A 15,303-nucleotide genomic window follows, 5' to 3' on the forward strand; every position below is an offset into this window, starting at 1 on the left:
CAAAAATACTTTCCACCCCAGCATTTGCCAGCAGCATGCTTTCCAAGGGCTGCCTGGGTGCTCTTGCAGACACTTCTGCTCCTCTAAGGTTTCCCCCCCAGGCCCTGAGCGCAGCTGCCCGAGCTCACAGACCCTGCTGGAATCAGGAGGGGGCAGAACCTTGGGAGGTTTCAGTCAGAGCCTCTGCCCAGCAAAGTGCATGGGGAGGAGCTGTGCAGTGAACAAACACCTTGCTGGATAACCAAGCACCCAATTTGCTTTGTAAATGCTGCTTCATCTGAGAGAAATCCTGCTGTCCCCAGAAACCAAGCACAGGCACTGCTGCACTTTGGGGTCTTCTGTGACAGGGGACCTGTGCTGCACTGGCTGAGGCAATGAAAGGGAAAAGAGCTGATCAGCCTGTAAGAGAACCAGCTTACAAGTGTTTAGTAAGTGTTTCTAGTTCACAATTCATTACTTCCCACCTGTAAGTGAATAAATCTGGAAAAAGAAGCAGCTACTGTGCTGGCTTCAGACTGGACCCATGGAGAGCTGAAAACACACCCAGAGGCAGAAGAAGAAAATGCCCAAGCTCACAGTCAGACAGAAGAGTCCCTGTACTTCTGGAAGAGAAATACCCTGTGGAAGCAGCAGGTGGGAAGTGCTGGAGCAGCCCTGCCCTGAGCAGAGCCCTGTGCCCAGCCCCTCTCCCACAGGATAAATCTCTGGAAGATCAGAAAGTTACAGCAGCTTCTGTCAGCTGTGAAAAATGTACTCACTTAAAATGGAGCAGGGGCTCGAATCCATCAGCTTCCACAGAAATTCAGCACATGCTTTATTTCCCCATGACTGATGGCTCTGCTGAATGAGGGATACCCCACTGACTGAGCCAAGAAGCAGAGGTGCCTGAAGGTGTGTGCAGGGCTCCTGCAGCCACAGCCCTGGGCAGCCCCAGCTGCCCCACACCAGTGTCTCATTAATTACATTTTTCTATGGCTTTAAAACTCCCTCTCCATCCATATCCAACCCTGCAGAACTTTTCTCCCCAAGCTCTTTGCAGGTTTCTCCCCTGGGCTGGGCACGTTTTGGTGCCGCAGAACACAGAGAACACACTTCAGGCAGGGGATCACAGCCCTTCATGGGAGGACTGTGAGCCTGCACCTCTGCTCCTCAGTGAGGAGCAAGTTTTAAATCGTGTCTGTGTGGGCTGACACCCTGGGAAGTGCAGAATCAGAGAGAAACCAGGTAAATGGGGATTTTCCTGTCCTGGGAAAGACACCAACCTTTTCAAACACAACTGCAAGGTGGGATTAGGATCAGCAGAAGGAGCAAAGGAATTTCTCATTAAAGGGTGTCGAGTTTCCAGGCCAGAAGCCCCAGTGAATGAGGGGATCCCTCTGGGGACAGCAGTGTCTCTGCCAGCCCTGGGATTTCTCCTGCCAGGCCAGAAGCCCCAGTGAATGAGGGGATCTCCCTGGGGACAGCAGTGTCTCTGCCAGCCCTGGGATTTCTCCTGCCACAGCTCTGAGCACGGCAGCCCTGGGATGCCCATCCATGGCCTTGGGACACTCTCCCATCTCATCCCCCTGCACGGTGGGCTCAGCTCCCTTTCTCTAACCCCAGCTTGCTCCAAGGGTGCCCAGCTGGCCCAGCAGCACCCTGGCACAAAGCCCTTTGCCATTTCTACTCCAAAACTGCTCTTTCACAGCCCTGCTCATTCCTGGGCTTGTCACCAAATTTCCCCATCCAGCAGCAAAAGCTGGGACAGGACTGAGCTGGATCCATAAAAACATAGTGTCATATTTCAGTTTGCAGCTCACACTCGCCACAGGCAGAGATCAACCTCTTGGGAAAGCAAATGTTTCAAAGAAAATTTGCTTTTCTTAGAAGCAGAGAGAACTTGTACACTTTCTGTGTGGGACCTTATCCTTTTAAAGGGAACCTCCTTGGAAGCAAGGCACAATGACAATTGCTGGACTGAGCACAGCAGCGTCTCTTCACCCACCCTCCCCAGCCAATGTCCCTGTCCCCAGGCTGCTCCAGCTCCTGCAGGGATGTCACCCTTTCCCTTGGACACCCTTTCTAACCCAAAAGCCAAGTATTCCCCAGCCTGAACCCAGCCAGGGGTTTGGGCTCTCGGTCCACTTGCTCCATGAGGACAGAGAGGGTCTCAGGGTTCAGGACCAGAGCTGGAAAATCCAGAGTGATTTTCCCCATCCTGGAAGTGCTCAAGGCAGGGTTGGACAGGGCTTGGAGCAGCCTGTCCTCGTGGAAGTGTCCCTGCCCATGGCAGAGGGTGGATAAGATGGACTTTCACCCTTCCAACTCAAACCCTTCCATGATGTAACACCACAGAAGAGAAAGATCAAATTCAGCATTTTAAGAGAACAGCTCACATGCATTCAGCTTTGCTCAAAGCTATCCTAATTCCCACAGCACCAGAGAAATCAGAGAAGCCCCCGAGGCAGCTGAGGACGCTGCCAGCCCGGAGGTGTGCCCAGCTCTCCATGACCCAGCCCAGTGCCCCACACCTGCAGCTCATGGTGCCCCAGCCTCTTCCCAACATCCATCCCAAGGCTCCAGGCCGTGCCAGGGGCCCTGCCTGACTCCCAGCCACTTCCCAGGAGGGTCTGGATCCCCACCATGATCCATCCCTGCCCTCCAGGCACTCCCAGCTGCTGCCAGGTCCCCTCCCAGCCAGGTGGGACCTGCGGGGCTCTCCCCACCCCCTGGCCTGGGATCCCCCCGTACCTGTAGCTCACAGTGCTGCAGTGGCACAGTACAGTTCCCTGTACCTGTAGCTCACGGTGCCATGGTGGCACAGCCCAGTTCCCCCCGTACCTGTAGCTCACGGTGCTGCAGTGGCACAGCCCGGTTCCCCCCGTACCTGTAGCTCACTGTGCCATGGTGGCACAGCCCGGTGCCCCCTGTACCTGTAGCTCACAGTGCCACGGTGGCACAGCCCGGTTCCCCGTACCTGTAGCTCACTGTGCCACGGTGGCACAGCCCGGTTCCCCGTACCTGTAGCTCACTGTGCTGCGGTGGCACAGTCCAGTTCCCCGTACCTGTAGCTCACGGTGCCATGGTGGCACAGCCCGGTTCCCCACACCTGTAGCTCATGGTGCCGCGGTGGCACAGCCCGGTTCCCCGTACCTGTAGCTCATGGTGCCGCGGTGGCACAGCCCGGTGCCCCCCGTACCTGTAGCTCATGGTGCCATGGTGGCACAGCCCGGTTCCCCGTACCTGTAGCTCACGGTGCCATGGTGGCACAGCCCGGTTCCCCGTACCTGTAGCTCACGGTGCTGCAGTGGCACAGCCCGGTTCCCCCCGTACCTGTAGCTCACTGTGCCATGGTGGCACAGCCCGGTTCCCCGTACCTGTAGCTCATGGTGCCATGGTGGCACAGCCCGGTTCCCCGTACCTGTAGCTCACGGTGCTGTGGTGGCACAGCCCGGTTCCCCATACCTGTAGCTCATGGTGCCGCGGTGGCAGGCGCTGTCGCTCAGGGCCAGCCCCAGCCCGTGCAGCTGCAGGAACCTCTCCAGCTGTCTCCCCTCGGCGCGGGGGCTGCGTGCCCCGGGCCAGCCGGCAGCGCTGCGTGCCCGCGGGGCCTCGCCCGCCCGCCGGCCCCAGGGCTTGGGCGGGGGGATGTCGGCGCACGCCGCCTTGTACAGGTGCATGGGGGCAGCGGGCCGGGCCCGGCGCTGAGCGGTGCCGCGGGGACAGAGCCCGGAGCCGTCCCTGGGCTGGGTCCCGAGCCGGGCAGGGCTGATCCCCTCCTTCACCCTACTGCACCCGGCCCCTCTGGGGAGATGCCCAGGGTGGACTCTGGCCAACATCAGCAATCTTGTTCATCTGCTGAGACCTCTCCTGGCCCGGCTCTCCAAGGGGTGAGGGCTGCTGATGGGAATAGAGCACTGACCCCATTTCCCAGCTCTTATATTTAGATAATGAGAAATATTTGCTTGGGATTCCACCCAAGGCCAACAAACATAAAGCAAATACTCTCCCAGGGTGTATTTCGGGCCCGGGGCTGGCCAGATGAACTCTGCAGGCATCTCCTCTGCAGCTCACGGGAACATCTTGTTCTGCCACAGTGCACTGCCAGCTCTCACAGCTGGGGTTACCTGCTCTGGGAACTTCTCCAGCATCTGCAGCCTCCTGGGGTGTGACAACTGCTATGAACTAAATGATGATGCTAACAATGATTTCACCACTGCTGAACACCAAACAAAAAGGTTCTGGCTCACAGACCCACAGAATGGCTTGGGGTGGAAAGGACCTCAAAGACCATCTCATTCCAAACTCCCCTGCCATGGCAGGGACACCTTCCACTGTCCCAGGCTGCTCCAAGCCCCAGCGTCCAACATGGCCTTGACCAATCCAGGGATGGTTTTTATGGTCTTCATCCCAGAAGGGCCATGGTGACCTTTTCTGGTCACAGCAGACAATCCTGCCAAGGTTTGGTTCATGCCACTGAGGCAGATGTCTAAGACTCTTCTATTTTAAAAACTCACCCCATTTCAGCCCCAAATGCATTAGAAAAATAAGTTAAATAATCAAGTGATGGATGTATCATGAACTCAACTAATCCTTAAATCTTTCAAAGCAGATAAAGAAAGACTGATCCCAGCCCCAGAATATATTTGAAAAGCTCCTAATTCAATGTCACAGAGGGGAGTTTGGCAGGAACAGTGGCATTACCCCGTTATTCTTGTGTGACTGTCACACCAGGGCGCGGGTGTCCCTGGGAGGGTCCTGCCCAGGGATGGGGGTCCTGTTCTCACAGTGCTGATTCCATGGGGGGTGCAGGGGGGATCTCAACACAGCTCTTTGCAGCCCAAGGACACTCAAGGGAGGGCAGCATGTCCCAGGGCTGTCCCTGCCCTGTCCCCAGGCTGTCTCTCCTAGGGTCTGTGTTTCCTCCCTGCAGTGTAACTCCAGGGCTGTACCTGTGATCTCTGCTGCAGCTGCCTTTGGTTTTACCTCCTGCCAGCCCCAGCTCATCTATAATGCAAGGTGAACCAGTGCTGAGAAGTATTTCTGCAAGCTCCTCTGAGTTTTCTGGACACAAGGGTTTTGCTGGTTTGGAGGATCAGGGTTTATATGGAGCAGCATCTTTAGAAACTTAGCTCTCCCAGAAGTTATTCCCCAGCCCTTTGTTTTTATGGTGCTGTTGGAGCCCCTGGATGCCAAGTACAGCCTGGAGGGGCTGGGGGACATGGGGCCCAGAATCTGCCCCCTCTCAGCCCCCAGCCCCCTTGTGCTCCCCTCAGGTGCTTGTGAACACTCCTGCATCAATACCCACTTGCTCCTTCTCCCAGTTTTACTTCCTTTTCCTTCCACTTATCCCATTCCTAATTTTTCCTGTCCTGACATTCTAGTTCATTTCTTACCCAGGCACATCTGCAAGAGCTCGGTTTGTGCCGGGCGCTGCGGGCACCCCCATCCTGCCTGGGGCTGGGGAAGGGCTCGGCCGATTCTCGGCCGGAATCCCGGCTGCCAGCGAAGGGAGGAGAAGGAGAGCCCGGGGTGGGGGGAGAAGGAGAGCCCCCCGGGGCAGGAGAAGGAATCCTCCCCTCCCCGCGGTCCCGGAGCTGCCCCGGGTGCGGCTCCCGGGTTTGGGGCAGCAGCAGCCGGGCAGTTCCTGCTGCGGTTCCGATTTCAGTGAGGGTCTGACCCCGCACAGGAGATCAGAGACTCGCACGTCTAATTTCCACTAATACCAAGATCCCCTTATATTTTTTTAAAGGAGCAGATCAGATTCTGGAGGCTGCGACATTTAAGACCGATGGGACGAGAGATGCAGCGGCTGCAGGTTCCCCCTCCCGGGGGCTCCTTCCCGGGCTGAGCCCCCGGACAGGGAGGGGGGACAGGGACCCTCCTGACACCCACACGGTCCCTGCTCGACAGCAGCAACTTTTCTACTCTATTCAAACAAAACCACAGTCACTTGAGCAAATTAGAAACAAGGCTCAACAACCACGCACAGCTTGTGCTGGAGAAGTTCTGGGAATCAACACACAAGTTTGCAGGATATTAATCTCTCTAAAGCACGAATAACCAGAAAAATCAGACTGACAAAGCCAAAGACCTTTCTACTATTATTGCCATCACCGTGATTATTTTTGTTGCTGTGGTTATTATGATTATTGTCACGGTTATGCCGGCCACGCCGGGCAGCAGCGCTCGGAGGGCAGCGGGCAGGACGTACCTGTGGGGCATGCCGGTGGTGTAGGCGATGGTGAACTCGTGGGACAGCTCGCACACCCGCAGGTACCAGTTCATCTCCAGCTCCCGCAGCAGCGCCAGGCGCCGCGCCCGCTGCTGGGGCTGCGCGGCCCGGGCCCGGCCCTCCTTGCTGCTGTCGGCCGAGCTGCGCAGGGCTCTGTCCCGGCTGCCCAGGGACAGCACCGACTGCTTCCTCAGCTTCAGCGACTCGTCCGCGCTCTTGCCCCCCACGGTCCCGGTGCGCGCCGCCAGCATTTCGGTGCGGGAGCGCTCAGCCTCAAATCATCCGAAGTGACTGCAGCGCTCCTTCTCCCTCCGTAGCCTCACGCCGGCCTCAAAGCTGTAATTAGAGACGTGTCTGCGGGGCTTAACCGGGAAGAAGAGCTGCGACCTTCTCATGGAACCATCTGTAGCGGCTGCGGCATGCCAGCGGCTCCGCGGCCGGCCCGGGGGACAGTCCCCAAAAACATCACACCGGGCACAGCCCCGCGCCTCTGCTGGCCTCGGAGCAGCGAGGGCTTTCGCTGGAGACTTCTGGAAAACCCGTGGGGCTGCCCAGCGCCGTAAACATCGGAGGTGAAGTCACACGTGTCACCTTGAGGGCGAGCCCTGGCCCACGTGGGCGGGCCCGGGCAAATTGCAGCGCGGTTCGTGCCCCGGAGCATCCCCGTGCCCATCGCTCCCCTCCTCCTCCTCCTCCTCCTCTTGCGGCTCCTTGGGTCGTCCCATCCAGCAGGAACTTCCATTCTCCACGGGATCTGTAGGAATTTGGGGATTTGGTCCCCTTTTCGATAAGAACAAAGTTCCGAGCGCTCCCGAGCAAGCGGTGTTTGTTAAATGCACGAAAGGGCGGGCACGGGAATCGCATTAATTCCCCTCTCCGGTCGGAAATGTAAAAGCTGGCACAGAGATTACAGCTCTAATCACAGCAGCCACTTCGGGAGCACGGGCACAGCCGTGTGCGAGAGCCGCCCGAGCAAACCCCTCCAAGGCAGCGGGATTTGAGTCACTGCCCCAAAAGCTCTGGAACCACCCCAAAGCAGGGCCGTCACCCCCTGCCCCGCAGGGTGTCCCGGGGCTGGAGGTGGATGGAAGGGCTCCTGGGATGGGGCAAAGGGAGCTCGAGAGGTCCCTGGTGCAGTGTCCCACTCCCAGCAGGTCTGGCACCACCTCGGGATGGCTTCCCCCGAGCCGAGCAGATCCCCGAGCCTGCAGGCTCCCCCAGCCTCTTCCCAACATCCATCCCAAGAATCCAGGCTGTGCCGGGGGCCCTGCCTGGCCCCCGGCCACTTCCCAGGAGGGTCTGGATCCCCGCCGTGATCCATCCCTGCCCTCCAGGCACTCCCGGCTGCTGCCAGGTCCCCTCCCAGCCAGGTGGGACCTGCGGGGCTCTCCCCACCCCCTGGCCCGGGATCCCCCCAGCCCCGGGGACCCCCTGGGCCAGCCCCAGTGCTGGTGAGGGGTGCTGGGAGCCCGGGAGGGGCCCAACCTGCTCTGCGGGCACACACGGTGGCTCACTGTGCTGCCAGAGGGGTTACAGGACAGAAAACCCTTTTTAGCTGCTTTTCCAGAAAACAGATCTGTCACTTTTTGGAATAAGTCCTACAAAATTTACCTCCAACCAGAACTGGGGCTATCCAACCTATTCAGCAGACATGGCATTAAAACATTCACTAGAAGCTTTGCAAAACTATGGAAAAACGACTCAAACTTTGAGCTGTTAAAACATTCTAGTTCTGTGCCTGATTCAACGTGTCTACCCTTAAAATTTAAAGTGCTTCACAGCAAGGAAAAGGAGGTTTTTTTTCTGGAGTTTCCAGCAGCTGCAGAAGCCTTTACACCAGCCCTGAGCTGTGAAGCAACACATACACGAGCTGAAGCCTCACGAGATCCTGCAGGTCCTTCCATGTGGAAGCTGCTTATCCAATTCCACGTGGAAGTTGATTGTCCAAAGCCAAACAAAGCCCCCAGAGAGCTGCAGAAAGGCACTTTGTGCTTCCCCAGCCTGCCGTGTTTATCATTCTGCTCACCACGGGAGCACCCCGCTGCTCCCTCGGCTCCCAGAGCCGCCAGGTGAATAAAGGAGAGCAGCTGCCGGCGATTTGTCGCTCCCGGGGTGGCACTGTCGGGGTGTCGGGGCCATTGTGCTCCGCGTGTTCCCTGCGGCGGCGCTCGGGCCATTCTATAGCCCGGCCCGTAAGGAGAGCCCGGCTCGCTTATAAAAATTGCAGCGCGATTGATTTCCTGAAAGCAAAGCTGCCGTGAAAAGTTGATACTGGAACCCTCGGTTCCCAGGGCCGGGGGCGTCTCCCGGGGCACAAACCCCCCCAAACCCCCTCCTGCTGCCGCACCGAACACACGGGACCAGGCTGGGATGCTCCAGGGAGAAACACTCCAAACTGATCCCTGCTCAGGGTGGGGCTCCTCCTGCCTTCTGTACTCCTTTTACATTCCTTCTGTGCTCCTTTTACATTCCTTCTGTACTCCTTTTACATTCCTTCTGCACTCCTTCTTCTAGACAATCATCTCTTAAAGTAATATATAATATAATTATGCATTTTTAACTTGCCTGAACACTGTATAAATGTACAGAACCATGTTTAGGAGCTCTCTACCTGTAGCCCATTATGAATTATAAGTGATTATGATATTACTTATATGATATTATAGAACTTTTATTTGTTAATAAATTATGCCAGGGTTTGAAAATTTCTCTGTCTGTTCTTAAAATGCTTTCTAAAAGCTGATTTTTATTCCAGCTGCAGTCCCCAGAGTTGGACACAGGAAAGGGGAACCATCTCCTGCCCAGGGGTGTCCCAGAGCTCCCCTTTCCCTGTGCCCAGAGCTGTGCCCTGCATTTACAGGGAATCAAACACCATCCCAAAGGTGGCCCCAGAGCACCGAGGGGTGCAGAGGGACAGAACAGCCCTAGAAGAGCTTCAAACCCCCCAGTGCTGTTTGTGCCACTGGCTTTAAAGCAGAACACTTCAGTAACTCCCAGCCTGCAGCCCCCAGGATCAGAGCTCAGCATTAATCCATTTTCCTCTGGCTCAGGCACCCTTTTAGCCTAACCTCCTGTTTTCAGATGTAAATAAGAGAGGCTTCTAAACCCCCTGCAGCAGCTGTTTTCTGCTCGGGGGAGCAGGAGGGATGAGTGAATGCACTGCACACAGGGCCCCTTAAAACCTGCTTTGAAAATCTCCTGAGCAGCTTTCCAGCTGGATGTGCCATTCCAGTGACCCCTCTGTGCTGGCCAACAAGACCCCACAATGTCACCCACAGGAAGCCCATCCTGACTTTCTGCACCACACTTTTTTTTTTTTTGATAGAATGAAGGAATGGTTTGGGTTGGAAGGGACCTCAAAGCCCTTCCAGTGCCACCCCTGCCATGGCAGGGACACCTCCCATTGTCCCAGGTGCTCCAGCCCCAGTGTCCAGCCTGGCCTGGGGCACTGCCAGGGATCCAGGGGCAGCCACAGCTGCTCTGGGAATCCCAGCCCAGCCAGGAATTCCCACTCTCCCATCCATCCCTGCCCTCAGCAGTGGGAGCCATTCCCTGGGTCCTGTCCCTCCATCCCTTGTCCCCAGTCCCTCTGCAGCTCTCCTGGAGCCCCTTCAGGCCCTGGCAGGACTCTGAGCTCTCCCTGGAGCCTTCTCCTCTCCAGGTGAGCACCCCCAGCTCTCCCAGCCCCTCTGTGCCTCATTCCAGAGTAAAGGAATGCAGGACACCCAGTCTCATCCTGCAATTCTCCAGTAATTCCACTAAAAGGGAGTTCATCCTCCCTTAAAACGATCTCAAAATCCCCCCTTGCCCTGCAGACCCCGCAGCAGCTCCCAGGATCTGCTCCCCACACGTTCCCAGCTCTGCACAGCCAGACCTGTGAGCCAGACACAGGAGCAGCAGCTCAGCACCTGCAGGCTCCTGTTCAGAGACTGGAGCAGAACACCAGGAGCCTCGCCCAGGCACAGATTGATTTGGGATGTGCCTGGCAGGGATCCCTCAGCAAACAAAGGGTTTGGTCCCACGGGAGCAGAGTCATTCCCACCTCCTGATCCAATTAGCCATGGAGCTTGGGCTCTTCCCAGCCCTCCTCTGCTCCAGGGAAGTGAAACCCCATCAGGGAAAGGTTCATTAAGGGGTTTAATTGGGTTTAAGTGGCTCACCCTGTCCTGGAAGCGCTCAAATGTAGTGGGTACAAACCTCTGCTCAGTCAGCAGCCTTGTGCTGGGGCAGCCCCAGCAAAGCTGCTCCCACGGAGGGCATTCTGCAGTCAGCCAGCTCCTAAAGCACCTGAGGGATCACAGAGTGCACCTGTGGGGCTGCAGCCCTCTGGCCACAGAGAGCAACACAACCCCCCCAGGCCTCCCTGGCAAGGGCTGTGAGAGATCAGAAACAAGAATGAGAAACAATTCCCATCTCAACTTACTACAGTAACACCTGTTATTGTGAACATGTGGAATGTGTTATGGGGATTTATTTACCAAAGAGTAGTTTCTTAATTAGCCAATGGCAATGGTGTTATAATTGAAAGGGCAATTAGGTCCAGCTGTATCATAACTGTCTGTAAAAGCAATGAGTTTCTCAATTATGATGGATACAATAAAGAGATTGATCAACATTCTGTAAATGCCAGAGTCAATGCTAATTATTGCTTGTTTGGGGATGGCCTGCTGGGACAATTGGAAAGTTATTGCTCTCTGTGGCCAGAGAGCCACTGGCACACACCTGTTACCCCAAATGCCCAGAGCAGCCCCCAAGGGCTCCCAGCTGCCTCCCTGAAGGGCAGCAGGGCACAGCAGCCTCAGTGAGCCAATCTGCTGAAATTAAAAGCTGAAGTGGAAGTGGCTCTCTCCAGCCTTTTATCTTCTCCAATAATTTCTAGATGTGATTGTAGGGCCAAAGGGCAGTCCCAGCACACCCAAGTGAAGAGGAAAATTCCTGGCTATGTTAATTAACTCATTTTTCCTCTTTGCTGAGTTCAGGGAGGTCACTCATGAGCAGCTCTTCGGGGGCTGCTCTCAGTTGCACCAAGCAGTGACCAAGCAACCTGTGATGAGAAAGGGGAAAGTTTTCCAAGGCCAAGGAGAACCCAGGCACTCAGACCTCTCTGGAAGCATGTGGGAAGGAGCTGAGGGAGGCCTTGGAGCCTGATGGTCCCTGACCAGCTCAGCCAGCACCAGAAGGTGCAGAAGAACCCACAGGCTCTCTACTTTTCTGCATGAATTTCACACCGAGGGCTGAGCTCCTGGAGCTGGGCAGGTGAGGGCTCCAGGATGAATTCAGAGCAGTCCTGGCCATGCTCTGAGCAGTGGATTACCTGCTGGGCAGGTGAGGGCTCCAGGATGAATTCAGAGCAGTCTGGCCATGCTCTGAGCAGTGGATTACCTGCTGGGCAGGTGAGGGCTCCAGGATGAATTCAGAGCAGTCTGGCCATGCTCTGAGCAGTGGATTACCTGCTGGGCAGGTGAGGGCTCCAGGATGAATTCAGAGCAGTCTGGCCATGCTCTGAGCAGTGGATTGCCTGCTGGGCAGGTGAGGGCTCCAGGATGAATTCAGAGCAGTCTGGCCATGCTCTGAACAGTGGATTACCTGCTGGGCAGGTGAGGGCTCCAGGATGAATTCAGAGCAGTCTGGCCATGCTCTGAGCAGTGGATTGCCTGCTGGGCAGGTGAGGGCTCCAGGATGAATTCAGAGCAGTCTGGCCATGCTCTGAACAGTGGATTACCTGCTGGGCAGGTGAGGGCTCCAGGATGAATTCAGAGCAGTCTGGCCATGCTCTGAACAGTGGATTACCTGCTGGGCAGGTGAGGGCTCCAGGATGAATTCAGAGCAGTCTGGCCATGCTCTGAACAGTGGATTACCTGCTGGGCAGGTGAGGGCTCCAGGATGAATTCAGAGCAGTCTGGCCATGCTCTGAGCAGTGGATTACCTGCTGGGCAGGTGAGGGCTCCAGGATGAATTCAGAAGGTTCATTCAGAACAGATCCTGTCCCTGGCCAGCCTCCTGTGCCTGGGGGATTGTGTTTGGGGGGCTGGCCCAGTCCCAGCTCTGGCTGGGAGCTGCACCCACGCCCTGGAGCAGGCAGGGGACACGGAGCTGTCCCTCCACCCCAAAGGCACAGCCCTGCAGCCCGTGGTGCCATTGCCATGGCAATCAGCACCACACAGGGACTAAAAATAAACCCCAGCTCTGCAGAGCACGAAGATCATCCCGAATGCAGCCCTGAGTCAGCCCCCGAGCCTGGGGGTGTGGGGTGCTGGCTCCCTGCTCCTGCCCAGCCCAGAGCTGCCTCCTCAGCTCCCCTGAGCTTTTCCTTCAGCCTGGGCTCTGCCTCTGAGAGTGCCCAGGAGCAGGTGGGCATCACTCCAGCGTTCACCCAGGAAACCTCCTCTTTTCCTCTAAAAGCCCCCAAATTCCACCAATTCCTGCTGCTCTCCCATTTCCAGAGCAGCATCTCCCCCTCCACACCACAGAACCCCGACAGCTGGGCCCTTGTCAGTGACTTGTTCCAGGTCACCTTGCCCAAATTGTGACAGAATTTCTGCAAAAGCAGCGCTGGAAGTGTTTCCCAGGGGATAAAGGCTGCTCAAGAGCATCATTCCTGGGCACAAACCCCACAGGAGCCACTGAGGCAGAGCCACACCCTGTAAGGAGCAGACATCCTTCTCCTTGATTAACCCACAGCTCAGACCCAGCTCTCCCCAAAGCTTCATTTACCCCACAACGTTTTTTCCCACCCTAAGTAACATTTAAAAAAAGGAAGAAATCCTGCAAGCAGCTTTGTATTAATCTCTGTATTCCCAACCATTTGGGAAAGGAGAAATACTCTCTAAAGAGCTCTAATGGGGCTCTTGAGCAGATATTTAAATCAATTACATCCATAAAAACAGCTTTCTCAACCCAAAATACACTCCTATTCATAATATAGTTTTACACATAAGCCCTTAAAAATAAAATTAAAAGAAGAGTCACACCAAGGTTCAAACATAATATTTTTATTTGTGGATAAAAATTAAGGCTCACAGTACTTTATCATTTCACAAGCAGAAAAATGTTAAAAATTGAGACTGATGGGGAATGCCCCCAATACAAATTCCTCTAATTGCTGACACGTTTTACTGAAGACTCAAGGTGAACAGTTGTACAGGGCAGCTACAGGTATTAGTTTGTAAACTAGGTGCTAGATATAACTGGTTTTTGAGAAATGTGAACAGAGTATGATGCTTCTCTCCACTCTGTCTGTCCAGTACACAGGGGTTGCACAGAAACACCCAGAGCTGCTGGGATGAGCACACCAACCTCCCAAAACCAGCCCAGCAGGGCTGCAATGCACGGCACAGCTGGCAGGCAGGGCTGAGGGGCACAGACTCCACTCCCATGAGACATTTTGATTCATAGTGCAATAGTTAATGCCTAGAATGTTCAATATCCAACTTTCTGAGCCAAGGAAGGGCAGGGGGTGCTGCCCAGCTCCAGGAGTGCAGGGGGAAGCAGCCCAGGGGTCCAGGGACGGTGACAGCGCACGGCAGACGGGTGCCCAGGGCCAGGATGCAGCTCCAGGGACTTTTCCAGGGCTGCAGCCTGCAGGGAACTAAAGGCTCCTGCCCAGGAGAGCTGCAGAGGTGCAGCAGCTGCCTGCAGCCCCCAGCCCTGACTGGGAGCACGTTGCACCCCTCAGCACACCAGCTGCAGCTGCAGCTGCACAGGGACAGCCTGGGCAGAATGCAGCAGGGGCTGGGCTGCAGAGCTCTCTGGATTATTTGCATTATTTTTAGTGATTCCTTCAGCTTTGCTTGTTTGCTGCTGTCAAGGCAACACAGCCGTGGCAGCCACGAGGACGAGCCCGTTGCTGTGAGAACTGAGGGGGTTCTGCCTCTCACCAGAGATTCAGCTCCTGGCTCTGCACCCTGTGCAGTGAGACACCACCCAGAAACGACAGCAGCTGCCCCCAGCCCCTCCTGACCAAACGTGAACGCACAGGAACTTCACTGGGGAGCTCCCCATGATGTCAGCTTCTACCTGCAGGACAGGTGCTGCCCCAGCAAACAGCCCCTTGCAGGGTGTAAGCAGGCACAGAGCCATCCTGTAGCAGAGGAATCAATAATCACTGACATCACTGCAGCTCTGAGGCTGTGACAGCTGTGGGTGCACATCACCACCCCCTTTTGGAAAGGAGGTGACTGACTGAGCAGTTCAGCTCAACCTGCCCAAGCTGCAAAGCCCTCCTGGAGCAGGGCTGGAGGGGAGGCAGAGCCCCCACCCCAATTCCTGCTCCCTGTGTCCCCAGCAGCCCTGGGAGCACTGGCTGGGACATGCCACCTCCTCCCCCTCGTGCAGAACACCCCTCAGTGACACAGGAAAAAAACCACATTTACACCAGTTGGGCATTTCCTAGGAGCAGAAATTTCCAAACCCCATTTCCATAACGTGTAGGCAGGGAATGTAAGAGCAGGAAAATGCGCGCCACCAAAAATATAGAACAAACACTTTCAGTATGATTCCAGTTCACAAATCCAGGCAAGGGCAGAGAGGAGCTACAGCCATGAACTACTCCATGTTACTGAACAGTTTAAAGCAAGTATTTCACCCCATAACACTGCAGTGATCTCACAGCTGAACAAAACACAACTGCTTGAACTGGAAAACCAGGGCTAAGAGGGGTGAGCCTGGGTGCACATTCCAGTTGCCCCAGTGGGGTACCAGCAGGCTCCTGGAACCTGCTCAGGTCAGAATCCAGCTGCTCCTGTCATGGGACAGGAGGCTCAGGTGGCTGGAAATGGCTTTGCCTCAAAACACCAGAAAGCTCCTGTCCAGTAACCAACTCCAATTATTGCTTCACTACCAAGAGCAGAACAGGAGTGACAGGAGGGGCTGCAGGGCTGGGGGCTCACCCGAGCAGGGCTCCACACCAACCCTGGGATGATCTCACAGAGCGAGCTAAGCACAGCACACCCAAACCCCCTGCCAGAGCACACCTGCAGAACACAAACCAGCAGCAGGTACAAGGGAAGCCCAGGGGCAGCCCCGGGACACAGGAGGCACAGCCCAGGAGCTCTGCACTCCCGGGTCTGCCCTTCTGCCATCCCAGAGCC

General features: G+C 55.9%; 1 protein-coding gene across 2 annotated transcripts in view; it reads right to left on the reverse strand.

The window, feature by feature from the left end:
* KCNAB1 (potassium voltage-gated channel subfamily A regulatory beta subunit 1) overlaps window positions 1–6,773 on the reverse strand; it is a 61,463-nt gene extending 54,690 nt beyond the window's left edge. Inside the window, exon 1 of one of the 2 annotated variants that reach the window (XM_059855884.1) lies at window positions 6,194–6,773. In XM_059855884.1, coding sequence (XP_059711867.1) covers window positions 6,194–6,465 — 272 coding nt within the window. In that variant the 5' untranslated portion in view covers window positions 6,466–6,773. Of the gene's footprint in view, window positions 1–3,444; window positions 3,757–6,193 lie in introns of those variants that run through there. The other variant, XM_059855883.1, reaches the window with a different exon arrangement.
* Window positions 6,774–15,303: the final 8,530 nt, after the last annotated feature.

This window comes from Haemorhous mexicanus, chromosome 10, assembly GCF_027477595.1.
Source record: "Haemorhous mexicanus isolate bHaeMex1 chromosome 10, bHaeMex1.pri, whole genome shotgun sequence".
Classification (NCBI taxonomy): Eukaryota; Metazoa; Chordata; class Aves; order Passeriformes; family Fringillidae; genus Haemorhous; species Haemorhous mexicanus.